Below are 16,452 nucleotides of genomic sequence, written 5' to 3'. Positions count from 1 at the left end.
CTTGACCACATTGTTACCCGGGGACGAATCATGGGGTTTTCATTACACCCCTGAATGAAAGCGACAGAGTATGGTATGGAAATACACAAACTCACCCGCACCCAAAAAATTCAGGACAATCTCGTCTGCAGGAAAGGTTTTTCTAACCATTTTCTGGGCTAGCCAGGGTGTCATTCTTGCTGATTTTGGGGTAAAAGGAAAAACTGTAAATGCTGCTGCATATTGTGCCATACTGGATCGTTTACGAGCTGCTCTGCGCCATAAACGTTAAACAAAATCTCTGGAGGAGGTCATCATTCTGCATGACAATGTTCATCCCCAAGTGGCTGCATCAGTGATGCAAAAAGTCAATTCCTGGCATTGGGAAATTCTCAAGCATCCAGCATACAGTCCAGAGCTGGCCCCATCAGACTTTCACCTGTTCGGCCCACTGAAGGAACACCTTGCTGGCAAACACTTCAGCTGCGACACTGAAGTTGTGACAGCCATGCGTCATTGGTTACGCATCCAGCCGAACGATTTCTACCGCATGGGCATCGAAAAATTGGTGTCACGGTGGGACAAATGTATAAATGTGAATGGATGTAATGTTGAAAAGTAGAGTATTGTTTAATCTTCAAAATGTATATTTCAGTTTTTGTGAATAAATTTCCGTTTGGCTGCAAAAAATTTACTCAATTACTTTTTGATATCCCCTCGTATTTTACTGCAACTTTTCTTGTTTTCTACTTGTAATTGTCTTGAACTTAAATACACAGGGGTGTGACTGTACAACACTGTCTACTTTCACAAAGCAAAAAAAATTGATGTTACAAGCCTTTGAAAATGTCATGTGAAATAAGATTCTAAAAGGGAAAATATACCATAGAAAAATATTATGCCAACAGAGACAATTATAGGATGAAGCCACTTATCTTAGCCATTCCCTTCAGATAATTCATTTACAGAGTTCCCACTGATCTGAAAATCCTGGACAACTGAAGAAGTCCGGAAAACCAGACTAGGAGTGTGAAGGTCATTGAAAACACAGGAAATTTATTAAAAGCGTTAAAAACCTGGAAAGTCAGGGGAATGAAATGATTTTTGCTTGCCAGAATTGTTAACCGAAAACACATTTAATTTTTTTCTTCCAACAATCTTCCTTTTTGAGGTAATATTGCTTATAGTCCAGAGCCATTTGTACTCCCATGGGTTTTTGAATGAAGGGAATATATTACTACCGATAGTACATTGCTAGTGTGGTACACAATGACGTACTACCAGGTGTTTTGCCCGCAATTGTGGCAGAAGGCCTGTGTGACGTCAGAAATCCAAGATGGCTACCGCTTCATGCACCAACTAAGAAAATCCATCATAACTCCTTTAATAGTGGTTTTGGAAAAACTTTTATAAATACATATTTTGTTCAGAATTGAACAAGGAACAAAATGTATTCTTACAGTTTTTTCATATCTCGCACTGTTATGGAGATATATCTAGTGAAACTATTTCATGCCCTTTTCTGCAAGGATTCTATGCATATTTTACACTTTACTTGACATTCTGGCATATAAAGGGGGAAAATTACTGCCTGTGATATTTTGTTGATGCCTACTATTGTGGCGTATTGCCTGTGTGACATCATACATCCAAGATGGCTGCCTCTGCAGACATTAACAAACAAAAACGACCATATCTACTTAACTCCTTTAGGAGTAATTTTGACCATTTGTAAGATTATTGGGTTTTTACACGAAGGAAAAGACGTGTATGGAAAATGCTTTCATTTTAGATAAAAGGACAATCACAAATACACATGGCCAGCACACAACTCAAGTCCCATGAGTCCAGACACCAAAGCATTGATTGATTGAGTTTGTGTTTTATTTAAGTCCACTTTATGCACAGTAAGGCTAATTGGGACTAGACCTACAATTTAAAGTTTGATCTGAACTGCTATATGTGCCTCCACCTGGTAACGAGCTTGGGACCCCTTGATTAGGCGACAACGATACCACTGTGCCATCGGGGAGGCCCTTGACGTCAGAGCAATTTTAGTCTGCAAAATGCAGTCCAGGGTGTACTTCGTAGAAGTGAGGTTGATATTTGGGCATCTTTTACACCCTGAATATGATGACAGGATTTTTCCTGACACTAGAATCAAATATTTCGGCAAATTGCGATGGTATCTGTTCGCGAAAAGGAATGTTCAAGGCCCACGTCTTGCTCCAACTAATGTTATCCTCACACTTTTTATCAGAAGGAGTTATTTCCAAGTTTTGGAGTCAAATAAAAGCAGAAAAGGATCATCCAAATCTATGCATCTCAATAGGCTGTTGATGGGAAAAGAGAAAATGAGGATGACAAGAAGATCATTCCTGTCATATTGACACTGCCTAGAGCTCCAGAGAATGTTGAATGAGGAAGTCACAGGTGACGTCATTACCATAATACGATATTGTCCAAAAAGTAGAAAAATGGAAGTGGGAGACCTGCATGATCACCATAAATAATCATCAAGGAATGTAACTCAACTTACGCGTGTAGGCAACAGTACTGCTAGTGTCAAATAGGCCCATGATTGAAAGGTAAACAAAACACAACATATCAGTATAAGAGTGCCTCATTCTGTATCGAACGCTCATTGTGATGGGAGGACAATCTCTTGGTAAAGTGTTCAATGTACAGTACAAACATGGCACGAAGACGTCAGAAGAATCGTCAGACATCTGGAAGCAGGTCAATTTGAAGTCACGGCAGCATTGACTGTGCCACAGTGATTTCCAGCCTTTGGTGATGGTTCCAAGACACAATAGATGTTCATGGTAGGCCAGAACAAGGTTGTCAACGAGTACCAACGCCAGAACAGGGCCGATATCTGGCTTTAACTGCACGACGAAACCGGATGATGACAACTGTCCTCAAAGCTTGCGGCCACCTCAGAGATTAGAATATCTCTCGCCAATTTGTGTACCGGAGACTCAGGACAGCTGGTCTCTATGTGTGTCCCACTTGATCCAGTGCACAGAAGAGCCCGCTTACAGTGGAATCACCATCATCGAAATTGGACCCTGAACAAACAGAGGAATGTGCTCTTTCACAGATCAGTTCAGATTTAGTTTGCAAAATGATTCCCCTCGCACATTCATCTGGAGAGAACCTCGATCACGATTTAATCCAAGGAATATCGTGGAAAGCGATCAGTTTGGTCGTGATGGAATACTGATATGGGAAGACATCATGCTCAGTGGATGTACAGAGCTGCACGTCTCTGCTGGAGGTACTCTTACTGCCCAGAGGCACAGAAAGAGGTACTCCAACAGCATGTGTGAGTTTTCAAAGATGCAGTGGACTCAGACTTCAACTTCAAGGATGAAAAGATGATAGTACATGTGTGCATCGAACCAAATTGGTGGATGGCTTTCTTGAAGGTGAATAAATCCATCACATAGACTGGCCACCAAGGTCCCCAGACGTAAATCCTGTAGTGTCTTAAGGAGACGAGTAATCTCGCGATCCTGTACCAAAGACATTTCAGGAGCTCCGCACTCCTCTTCATGGGAAATGGAACCAGCTGCCTGTGCCTGTAGAACTCTTGAACCACCTTGTAAATAGCGTGCTACGTCGTTACAAGGTTGTGTAGCTGTTAGGGGTAACTTCACCCCATACAACCCTCTTCTTTTCGTCAAGGAAGTATCTTCTATTTTCTCTTTGGCATGTATGTCTTTGCAGTATAAAACGATTGTTAATTTCATGCATTCTTCTCTACTGATTGATTGATTTGGTGTTTTTAAGTCCACTTTGTGCACAGTAAGGCTAATCGGGACTGGTCGTACAGTTTAAAGTGGGATCCAAACCACTATGTGCCTCCACTCTATTGTATACCATATAACTTTTTTATTAATTTTCACTGTTTTATGCAGTTCTGTCACTTTATTAATAAAACATTTCTCATATCTTAGTTATCCTTAACTTTTGGACATTACTGTAGTTATAAAAATTATAATAATAATATTTTCACTTTTTAATTATTAACAGAAAATGCCTCTGGAAAAATCTGATAATCGAACTCTAAATCAGGATATGAACAATATATCATGTGCAGAACCTCCAAGGTGGCCATCTTGGATTTCAGACGTTATGTATGGTTTCTGACACATTATAATACATGATTGCATGCCTCCATACACATGTCTTCCCTTCGTGTTAAAACCCAACAAACTTACAAATGGTCAAAATTACTCCTAAAGGAGTTAAGTAGATATGGTTGTTTTTGTTTGTTAATGTCTGCAGAGGCAGCCATCTTGGATGTATGATGTCACACAGGCAATACGCCACAATAGTAGGCATCAACAAAATATCACAGGTAGTAATTTTCCCCCTTTATATGCCAGAATGTCAAGTAAAGTGTAAAATATGCATAGAATCCTTGCAGAAAAGGCCATGAAATAGTTTCACTAGATATATCTCCATAACAGTGCGAGATATGAAAAAAACTGTAAGAATACATTTTGTTCCTTGTTCAATTCTGAATAAAATATGTATTTATAAAAGTTTTTCCAAAACCACTATTAAAGGAGTTATGATGGATTTTCTTAGTTGGTGCATGAAGCAGTAGCCATCTTGGATTTCTGACGTTACACAGGCCTTCTGCCACAATTGCGGGCAAAACACCTGGTAGTCCGTCATTGTGTACCACACTAGCAACGTATTACCGGTAGTCATATATTCCCTTCATTCAAAAACCCACAAACTATAGAAATATTGGCATCTGCCCCTGGACTATTATGAAAACGTTATTTTATTTTATTTTTATTTTTAATTTATTTTCAAAAATGTTCAGCAAGATTGATTAATTTGATTAACTTGTGAAGTTGAAGTATATATCTTATTTATTAGCAAGTTTAATCATTCTACAGTAGTCTAGAACGTTATACCTGGGAAAGTCAGGAACTTTGGCTTTTTAAAATGGGTGTGATTCCTCATATAGCATGGCATGTATGGTACATATGTTGCTTATTGTAGGCTATTTGACTTGTTTGCATTTTAAAAGAAATAGCAAGTTTTGAAAGAAATATTTACAATCTGCAGGAGGATTCCTGTAGTCCATTCGTATCATACTATATTTTTTGCTCTTGGACAGAAACAAATGTCAGTGTCAACTGCAAATATTTGTCACATGGTTGCACACATACAGAGTGACCAGACATCCTCTTTTATCCTTTTTAGTTGTCTGTCCGGCATCCGGTCGGATTTTTTAGAAATCAGTAAATGTGCTCCTTTTTTGGAAAGAATATAGCATCGAACATAGCAAATGTGCTGCACAGAGAACACATAATGATCACCATTTAAGGCATGTCACTTGGGTCATGTTAAGTATTCGAGCAATGCTCACGTAGCATCTGGGAGCTTTACACGATCACTTTGCCCAATTTTGAGTCATTCATATTATTCCAATATGTTGCTTTACCCTCTGAGCATGTCCCAGAGTTCTGAAACACACGTGTTCTGTGCAGTTCCTTTTCAATTGATTCATTGATTGATTTGGCTTATTTTACTTAGCTTTTCTGCCTCTTTTGGCTAATCACGAAGATGAGGATGATCGATGATATGATGATTTTGATGAAGGGACACTCACAAAGAACACCCAAAGTGTTGGTAAGATTTTTTATATTGATCAAATTTGTTTAAATTATGAATAATGCAAAATGTGTGGCCATTTTTTTGCGGTGTCCTCTTTTTTATGACTTTGTTTTCCTTTTTAGCCATCCCCTGTCCTCTTTTTTGGATGTATGTGTCTGGTCACCCTACACATATAGGCTAGAAATATTCTTCAAGGATTTGTAGCATCGAAATGAGCAAATTTCTCTATACATATTCTCTCCCCCATTATATATATAAAATTTACAAAATCCGTCTATGGGTCTGACCCCTTCTCAAATAAATCCTGGCTATGGACCTGTGTAAAAGCATGACGTTATTTGGATACCACATTTAGAGTATTGCCTCTTTGATGTTATTGTCAATTACACTTTTACTTTTTGCTACATTTGTTTGATAGTGATAATTATTGAAACCTGTTGTAAATGATTTTTGAAAGTAATGTCCAAGGTTCTGGTGTGCATTAAATTTAAATTCTGAATTATTCTTTGACTATAATATTGATTATCATACATACCTGTTTTACTACTCTTCAGTTCCTTTTGGCATTCCATTATAGCATTTCTTACAATGTTTGGTTTCTCAGGGCAGAGCATGGTCTGAAGAAAATATTTCATATATTAGGAGCAATGTACGTATAGATCTAATGGGTAAAGAGCATACTTCGATTTTTATTATGTTTCATCTGAAGCAGTTTCTATTTTATTTAAATGATAAAGCATTAATATAATAACTAAACATGCTAATTATTAAATGTGAGGAGCATGTGCATTGAGGAGCACACATTTTTATCATGATATGTTTGTTATAGATATAAATTCTCATAAAAAATAATGATACCATTTATAATAGTTACGTGAATTCAAGGTTGTATGTTTCAAACTCTTTCATTCTATACTGTCATATTTCCTGAATGAGTTGTGCTTCATTGCAAGTCAAGACTGGCGATGTTTTCAGAGTAGGATCAAAATTTTGTTTTGTTACGTTTTCATTATACTTAAATACTTCTCCTGAAACTCCAAGTTTGCAATGTTCATCCTCGTAGCAGTGTTGCAAAGTACCTATGAAAGACACTGATGAATTTGTTGCTCAGGGCCCAGATATGCATTGATAATTTTATAGAAAATTGTTTTATTGGCATAAAAAATAAGAGAAAATGAACAAAAAATGTTTTCCTTCTGCAATTTTTTTTTGTATATTTTTAAATTATCACACTGACGCTAGAAGAGAACTGCATACAGTTTTTTAATACCACTACTCTATCATTAATAAATCTTTGTTGTGCAAATTCTTAAATAATTTCCCATATTCTCTGAAAGAAAAAATCCAAAGATTTGAGAGAACATGATAAAGGTTTATTGAATAAATGGGAACAAAGTGAAATGCTATATTGTATACCAGTGCTATACAATATGAAGTTTCAATAGTTACAATTTATGAAATTTTATAAAGGGTTTTCCAATAAGAATTATATAATTTTGAAATGAACTGGCAACTATGCTTCAAATGTTATAACTGTCACTAGTTGTCATTTGTGTTTAGTATACTGTGACAATTCATCATGGCTAAATACATGCTTCAAGAACGTTTGGTTATTATCCAAAAAAATTATGAAAATAGACGTTCTATTGAACTTGAAACGGATCATAAAACGGAACAGTTTAAAAATGTTTTTAATGTTTTAAACGGTGTTTTAAACAAGAACAAAAAAACATGTTTTAAACAAATAAAACGTTTAAATCATAATGCCAAGAAGACTTATTTTCAAAGACTAATGATTAATAAGGTATCTGTTAATCATCCAAGGATGGACTGTGTTCCTGTTATAAAGTAAACACTTGACTAACTTCTTAAAAATACACATTTATGTTAGTCTTAAATCTTTTATGTAGGCAGTTTGAGAACTGACTAATCCACAGTTGCCAGGCCCAACTGAGTCCACGTGGTAGCTCTGTTTTTTTTGTTTTTTTTTGTTTTTTGGGGGGGGGGGGGTAATGTGACATTTTATCGTGAATGCAACTCAATATTGACATTTACAACAATGTGCACATTTTGCAGTGTGTTAGGTGAGGAAAAAAAACTGTTTCATTCATATAGTATTCAATTTTAAAAATATTTTAAACACCTGTAAAGAAAACATAGCCAGATGTTTTAAATGTGATTCAAGGGTATTCATCACGATATGCTTCTTTGTTAATTCAATATACATTTTCACCACTGAACAGATTTCTATACACAGTAAACAGAATGGCACACATTGAATGAAAATGCATAGTTACACAACATGCAAATAAGCCACAAACCATCAAACATCAAGTATCAAAATGTTTTTTAAACAAGTCTGAAAAAAACATGTTTAAAACACTTTTGTTTTAAACTTTTTAAACATTTGTGAAAAAACAAAGCCATGTGTTTTAAACGTTTAAAACAAGTTGTTTAAATCACTTTTGTTTTAGACCGGGTTCGATCCCCGGCCGGTTCAAATCTGGGAACTTTTCTAACGCCCACCCAGCATCGAATAACATGGGTACCTGGGGCAAACCCTGGGGGGGGGGGGGGGGGTAAAGGCGATCAGGGGCGTGATGCTGATCACATCACCCCCACTCACGACCGGATCAAGAAAGTGTGGGGCGTTACCCCCACATCCCCTATACGCCTTCATGGCGTGGTGCTATGCACAGGGGAGCACTTTACCTTTACCTTTTTTTAGACATGCCAACCCTGAAGAACATTGTTAACACTCATTCGAATGAGGAACTAATAAGAAGCATCACTGTCCTTTAGATTTTGAATGTCGTCCTACTTATAAAAATTCATTTGTCACACCTGTTAGACCTATTCCGAAATATAGTGATACGATTTATCAGTGGCGTGCAGTGCTAAATCAGGCAGGGAAACAGGTCACCTGCACTTGCCCCCCCCCTCCCCCCCCATGGGTGTCAATATAATACAGTAGACCAAGTAAAATTCAATCCTTCTTGAAAAGAATCAAATAAATATATATGCTACAAATTGTCAGAAGTGACATACATGAGGTACGTTAAAATTATATAACAACAATAATTTTAAAGCAAATATGATATAATGTACAGGAAACATTAATAACAAAATTGTTGGTGTGCAACAAAGAAAAATTTAATAAAAGCAATACATGAGTGATCAGAGAAAAAAATAATGTTTTGTCAAAACCTGTTTCATCTCTTTATTCATAGATTAAGTTGATGTTTTTTTCATAGAATTGAGTATTCTTGTAATTCAAACGTTCTCAATGTAATAATGGCATACAGATGGCTGAGTTTTTTCATGACATCCGCTAGATTTGTAGAAGTTGTTAATGTGACGAAACTCGAACTGTTCTAGACTCCCTTCTCAGGAAGGAACAAGGACAACAAAATACTTTTCCACTGGAAGAATATCCAGTTAATCATTTTAAAGAGTTGTAGTAACTCCTTTGAAAATGTTTTGTGTACAATTTAGTTTTAGTTTTTAATTCAGTTAGTGTAATGATCTTCAATTAGTCAAAATGTTAACCAACAAAACAACATTTATTTTATAACTTCATGTTATAAAAAATACATGAAATACATTCAACAAAGACAAAACACAATCTATCTCCAACTAGACTTGTTCAGAGTATATCTTCTTAATTCCTTATCATTTTCTTAACTTCTATCAATTCTCCCCCTGTAACAAAAAAAATCATTCATAGGTCTTGTTACCAAAGGTAAGTTGTAGTCTATCTGGTTCTTTCTTTTATCTAGAGGATCTTCGAAATTCTCTGTTCTCTATGTTCCTCGTTTGTGTGTTTACAACTGCCTCTGGGTCCCCATTTCCTGGTGCTGCCTTATACCTTGGAAACGTCCAAAAATCATTCATCTCCTTTTCTTTCTTCTCAACCTCCAATCTCTGACCTTTATAGTTGTTCTTAAGCTTTCCCACTTGATGTCTGTGCATTCTTTTTGTCAATCCATTTCTAAGTTTCACTTGTAAAAGCCTTGCTCCTACCCTCTTAATCACCTGAGCTTTTATAAATTTAGGCACTAAGGATGGAAATTTTTTTTATCCAAACTATCTCTCCTGATCTAGGCATCCAAGATTCTGCCTCATATTTATTATTGTCTATCTTTTCATCTATTTGGCAATTTGGTAAGTTGAATACACTTCTCGGCTGATAACTCATAACTCTTTCTGCTGGAGACATTCCTAATCGTTGCCACTTCGAAAATCTTAGATAGTATAAAATAATATTTATCATTTTTTTCCAGTCAATTCTATGTCCCTCATTTCTACTTTGAAAATATTTTTTTTCTTAATAAGCCTTTAACAGTCTGCACCCACCTTTCCGGTAAAACATTACTTTCCGGATTCCAAAGTGGTGAATGTATCAATCTTATTTCATGTTTTTCACAAAATTTCTCAAATTGATTACTCCTGAAAGGCGGTCCATTATCTGACACAATAACAGAAGGATAACCAAATATCTGGAAATTTCTGTTTAAACATTCTATAGTTTCTTCTCCATTGCACCTGCCATATTTCTGTCCATCTAGAGCAACTATCAATGAATAGTAAAAATTTCCTTCCTCCGTATTAGAAAAAAATCAATAGGTATTCTCTGAAAAGGAATCTCTGTTTGTTTCCATCCGACATATTTGTTTCTGGAGGCACCTCTTTGAAAACTATTGCATTCTAGACATTGATTTCCCACTTTGTCAAGATCTTGATCTATTAAAGGCCACCAGTAAAACTCTCTAGCCATCATTTTCATTTTAGGTGTACCCACATGTTCTGCATGTAACAGCTTCAACACTGTTTCTCTGCATTCTTTCAGAATTATTATAACATAAGACATCCTTTATTCATTGTTATTTCATTCTTCCTTCTGTAATAATGTAAGACCACAGTATTTTGAAATTCTTTTGGAAGTGCATTAGGCCACCCAACATCAACCCATTGTACAACTTTTTGTAAAATGTCATTTTCTTTCATCTTCTTTACTATGTTATCTAACAATAGAGGTTCCATTTCGAAGGTGTCAATATAATTTAAAGATTCCTCAGCATCACCTGTGTCTTCCTCTGTTGGCAATCTCGATAAAAAATCTGCTACATCAACACATTTTGTGTAAACAATTGTGTATGAGTATTGTGATAACAACAAGGCCCATCTCTGTAAACGTGAACATGCTAACGATGGAATTGCTGCTGTCTCGCCAAAAATATATTTTACAGGTAAAGAATCACTATAAACTATGAAATGTTTTCCATAAAGATATTTATGAAATTTCTTTATGCACGTCACTAAAGCTAACGCTTCCCTTTCAAATTGGCTGTAATTTCTCTCTGAAGGCGCTAGTGTCGCCGAAGTGCAGGCAATTGTTCTCAATTCGCCCTGAATGTTATTACACAATTGAACCCCAACTCCTACACCACTTCCATCTACTATCAGTACAATATCTTGATCTGGATTGAATGGAGTTAATATCTCAGCTTTTCCTAATGCTTCTTTGGATTCAAGAAATTCCGCTTTATGTCGATCTGTCCACGACCACACTGCTCCTTTCTTTAGCAATTCATAAAGATGTGTTATCTTCATAGTGAACTTTGGCATGCTTTTATAATAAAATGAAATCATTCCTAAATATGACTTCATCTCTTTAACGCTTGTTGGCTCTGGACAATTCAGTATTGCTGTCTTATTCTTGATTAAAGGTTGATAACCATTACTAGATATCCTGAACCCTAAATAATCTACCTCTTTTTTGAAGAACTGACATTTATCGAGATTAACTTTTATATTGTAATATGTCAATCTATCCAAAACTAGTTTTGTGTTACTGAAACATTCTTCTTCTCCATGGCCTGTTTTAATCAAATCATCCAGGTAGCATTTGGCAAATGTATAATCTAACAGTACTTGATCCATTGTTCTTTGGAAAATCGGTGCACTGCAGCTTAAACCCATTGGCAACCTGTTATAAGTGAACAATCCCCATTTAGTATTGAGAATCAACAACTTTTTAGCACTCTCGTCGAGTAATAGTTGAAGATATGCGTAGTCAGGTCCAACACTACATACGTGTCTGCATTCACTAAAAAATTAAGTAAATCATCCACTCGTGGCAAAGGATAAGTTACTTTTTCTACCACTTTATTGACGGTTACCTTAAAATCAGAACACAGCCGTACATCACCATTATTTTTCTTTACTACCACCAAAGGTGTACCCCAATCAGAATACTGAATGGGTGACAAAACTCCCAATTGAACTAAATTATCCAATTCAGCCTTTACTTTTTGGTTGTAAACTGTATGAAACATCGTATGCCTTTTTGAATATTGGAACTGCTCCATCCTTGATTGGTATTGTAGCTTTAAATTGCTTAATAGGCTTACAAATATTACCAGAAAAAACTTCTTTGTACTTATTTATTAAGTATTCAACTTTCTGATTATAAAAAGTTAGTTGCTTAGATACTGTTAACAAACAAGTAGAAATCCTTACTTGAAACTAAGATTTCCAATTTGGCCATAATTCATCCAACCAGGTCCTTCCTAAAATAGGTGTCTTTAATTTATTTCGGGAAATGTACAAGGGCATTTTTAATCCTCGATTTTCTAATTGCACATCCAGCATAACTCTCCCTACTATTGGTAATGGTCTTCCATCTGCATTCCTTAAAGTGAGAACACTCTTTATAACTGGAATTCGTTTTATGGAATTCCCAAACAGATACTGCTGCCCCAGTATCTACAGTGAGTCACATAATTATTCGGACACACAGTAAATTTCTAACGTTTAAGAGCGGGAAGGGAGTGAAATCTGTGTACAGCGTTGAAGTTGATTTTCATTTAAAAACTATCATGTTTAGCACAAAATTGGACAATAAAAAGTTAAAAAACGAACATCAGCAACAATATAACGAAGGATGAATCCCTACCGTTGCAAAAATAGTGCCACAAAATTATTCGGACACATATTAAATGTTAACGTAAATTTGCGATACAGTGACAATTTCAATTTACGGATTGATTGATACTCTGTTCATATATATTAACTCTGGTTTCCTGTAGGTTTCTATAGCAATTACGATCGCGTTTTGTTTAACAAAGTTGTGATATAAGAACATTTTCTATGTAGAAATGGGGCGAAGAGGAAAGGAAAGTTCATTTGAACAACGTCGGTTAGTGATATGGCACCACGCTAAGGGTAAAACTTACCGTGCAATTGCCTCAATGTTGAAAATGAAAAAAAGTACAGTTGCAGATATTATTAAGCGATTTAAAGATGAAGACAGGATCGAGTTCCACGGTCATACAGGGAGACCAAGAATTTTTTCCCCCAGAGAAGAGACAGTAATCGTGAGGAAAATTTAAAAAAAAACCCAAAGATGAGTGCTCAAATGGTGTGTGCTGAGGTAGCTGAGGAGTGTGGAAAGCATAGTCATCCTGAAACTATACAAAGAGTGCTCAGAAGGGCAAACTATCATGGCCGTGTAGCCAGGAGAAAGCCATTTGTAAGTAAGCCAAACAGGACAAAAAGACTGGTGATCGCAAAGGAACACTTAGGAAAGGATCAGACATGGTGGAATGGGGTAATTTTCACTGACGAGAGTAAATTCAATATTTGTGAGTCAGATGGGAGGTTAAAAGTGTGGCATAAACCAAGTGAGGAGCTTCGAGGGGAAAATTTGCAATCAACAGTGAAGCACGGGGGTGGTCACGTAACGGTTTGGGGTTGCATGTCGGCCCAAGGCGTTGGTAAATTGGCTTTCATCGAACAGACAATGGACAGGTACCGTTACCTTGACATTCTGAAGTCAAATCTAAAGACTAGTGCTGAAATGACGGGCATTCTTTGTAACTTTATGTTTTATCAAGATAATGACCCGAAGCACACTTCCCGCGTAGTACAAGAATGGTTATTGTACAACTGCCCAAAAGTGCTCCATTCTCCACCGCAGTCTCCAGACTTGAACGTCATTGAGCACCTCTGGTGTAAGTTGCAAAAAAAAGTGAGGAAACACCTAAAACCTCCAAGGCAGACCTCAAGGAGAGACTTCAACATGAATGGGCCAACATATCGCCAGTGTACACCAGAAAATTGGTAGAAAGTATGCCAAATCGTTTATCCGAGGTGTTAAAAATGAAAGGGATGCCTACCAGATACTGACATTTCTGTTCGTTGCTTTCAAGCGTGTTTTCCTGTTTCTCCTTCCATGTGTCCGAATAATTTTGTTTAACCCACAAAAAAATGTTTGTTTTGTTTAATGAAAATATTTTACTAATATATTATATTAAACATAATTGAAGATAATTAACAGTGTGCTTATATTGTGTTTTGTTTGTTAAATAAATATTAAACATTTATCATCGTATTATATCACGACTACGTCAGTAAATATTCAGAAATCTTATCTGTCCGAATAATTATGTGACTCACCGTACTTCGGATTGGACCTCTTTTTAGTTGCACATCAACCTAACTAAACAATTATCAGCTTCACTTTTAGAGCTATTCACTTCAACCTCCGATTTCTGTATAAATAATTGATTTTTATGTACTCTATTCTCATGCGAAGGATCACTTGAATTATTATTATGCTTCACTTTGTCTAACTTACTTTTCTTATTAACGTACACTGGTTGATCAGCTTCCACATGTACAACGTTTAATAATAAACTTTTCATAGATGTATCAACATCTGATTTAACCCTAGTTGCAGATTCATTTTTAATAACATTTCTATTTTTATTCCTACAGCACTGCTGAAAATGACCTTTTAATCCACATTTAAAACAATGTACATTCCAAGTTGGACATTTGCATTTATTATGAACGTTATTACACCTTGAACATTTAAAAGCCACTTTCTTACTTTGCTGATTAACTGTTCTATCTTTATGGACATGATGTACATTACTAAATACAGTCTTATCTTTTTGATAAAACAACCTCACATTTTGCTCTACCATTTCCATGGTTGATGATAAAGATACTGCTTTTACAAAATCAAGCTCTGGTTCAGATAGTAATTTCTTTCTTGTTACTTCATCACGTATGCCAAAAACTAATTGGTCTCTCATCATTTCAACATACCAAATTAACAATTAGCTGCTTGATGCTTCAAACATATTACAAATTCAGATAACGTTTGCCCTTCCTCTTGTCTCAACAAATGAAACTTATACCTTTCAGGTATGACATTTCTTTTAGGCCTGAAATGGGTTAGCAATAAATAACATAAATCTTCATATGACTTTTGTGTAACTTTTGCTGGTGCCACTAAATCGCTTAGTATATCGTACACTCTTCCGCCAGCTACGGAATAATGTACAAACACTTTTATCTGCTGCAATATTATTTGCCAAACAGATTGGTCAAACCTTTCAATGTATGTTTGAATATTGCCACGTTCCACATCGAACTGTTCAAAAAACTGTATGTGATTACTAACCTCCATTATTCATAGCTTCTTATTCATAATAAGACTAATCTTCTTATACACATTATTCTTGTTACCTTCGTTCCATTTTTATCCTCGTCGCTAATTGTAATGATTCTCAATTAGGCAAAACGTTAACCAACAAAACAACATTTATTTAACTTATAACTTCATGTTATAAAAACTACATGAAATACATTCAACAAAGACAAAACACAATCTATCTCCAACTAGACTTAAATCCTTTATCTTTTTCTTAACTTCTATCAGTTAGGATAGGTGTTGGCTTGCTCTCTTTTCTGCAAAGTTCAATGAACTAAAAGCTTTCATCTCCAGCCAGTCAATCATGCAACACTCACAACATTCGCTTTCTTGTCCTGCCGCTGCATGCGTTGAAACTTGGTCTTGGAGCTGGTAGAAGAGGTGGACTGGAGCTGTTCCCTTGGAAGCTATTTCGCAGCATTTAGCCAAGGTAAGTTAAAGCATTTAGCAGGCGCTTAGACTGTAGATGATTTTTGCAGTTCGTTTTGAATGTCAGACGCAAGTTCGTAACAAGATTAGGAAATTATAGACTTACTACACCCAAAAGTATCACTATGATGCAATTAAACTTCAGCACATAGCAAAAACTCGAGGAAAAGTGAATCCGCTATATATCTTGGAGTCGGAGGGAACAGCTAGGATGGTCAGCTTCCATGGGACCTTGGGGATCGTTTACCTTCGCGCATGGTCGGAAATACTCGACATCAGGCAGTAGAGTGGGGGAACAATGAGGCCTGAGGCTGTGAGGGTAGGTGAAGAAAACAAACGTCCAGCCACGGTGAAAGATTTTCTTCAGCGTTACTTGTGGAAACGTTGATTTCAGGACAAAGAAGTGTACTTATTATGTTAATATAGATACTTTTAATAGCTCAAAAGGGCGATAAGTAGAAGGGAACAGCCTGTTCTCTCTGTTCCATGAAGAGACCGCCACTGCTATTTCTAGAGGCCAATATAACTGTTAATGACAATTAGCTGTATATGCCAACAATCCAAGAACAAAATCACAGCCACTGAATATGTCCACCTACGGCAGGCAACCAGCAGATTACGTAGCAAGTTTGGGGACTCATGATTGGCCAATTACTTAGTATCAAATGATCAGTGGTCACTGCTGTGCACACATATCTGCATCTGCCCTCCTCTCCTTGATTTTACAGTACATCGTAATAAAATAACCTTGCGATCTAATTAAACTAGAAATTGTACTTGTACTTGCTCCAATGGAAGTTTTCAATGGAAAATGTAAACTTCTACTTTTTAAGTTTTCAGTCTAAATGCATCTACCGTACTATAAAAATCTAGGGGGGATAGAGGGGACTGAGACC

General features: G+C 36.3%; 1 protein-coding gene across 1 annotated transcript in view; it reads right to left on the bottom strand.

The window, feature by feature from the left end:
* LOC145995341 (uncharacterized) overlaps positions 1–16,452 on the bottom strand; it is a 71,724-nt gene that overhangs the window by 18,958 nt on the left and 36,314 nt on the right. The window contains exon 4 of the mRNA XM_083131954.1: positions 6,158–6,239. Within this exon, the coding sequence (XP_082988080.1) occupies positions 6,158–6,239 (82 nt within the window). The remainder of the gene's footprint in view (positions 1–6,157; positions 6,240–16,452) is intronic.

Source organism: Lepisma saccharinum, chromosome 11, assembly GCF_977018435.1.
Source record: "Lepisma saccharinum chromosome 11, izLepSacc3.1, whole genome shotgun sequence".
NCBI lineage: Eukaryota > Metazoa > Arthropoda > Insecta > Zygentoma > Lepismatidae > Lepisma > Lepisma saccharinum.
Note: the sequence above shows the minus strand (reverse complement) of the source record. Positions and strands in the feature narration are given on the sequence as shown.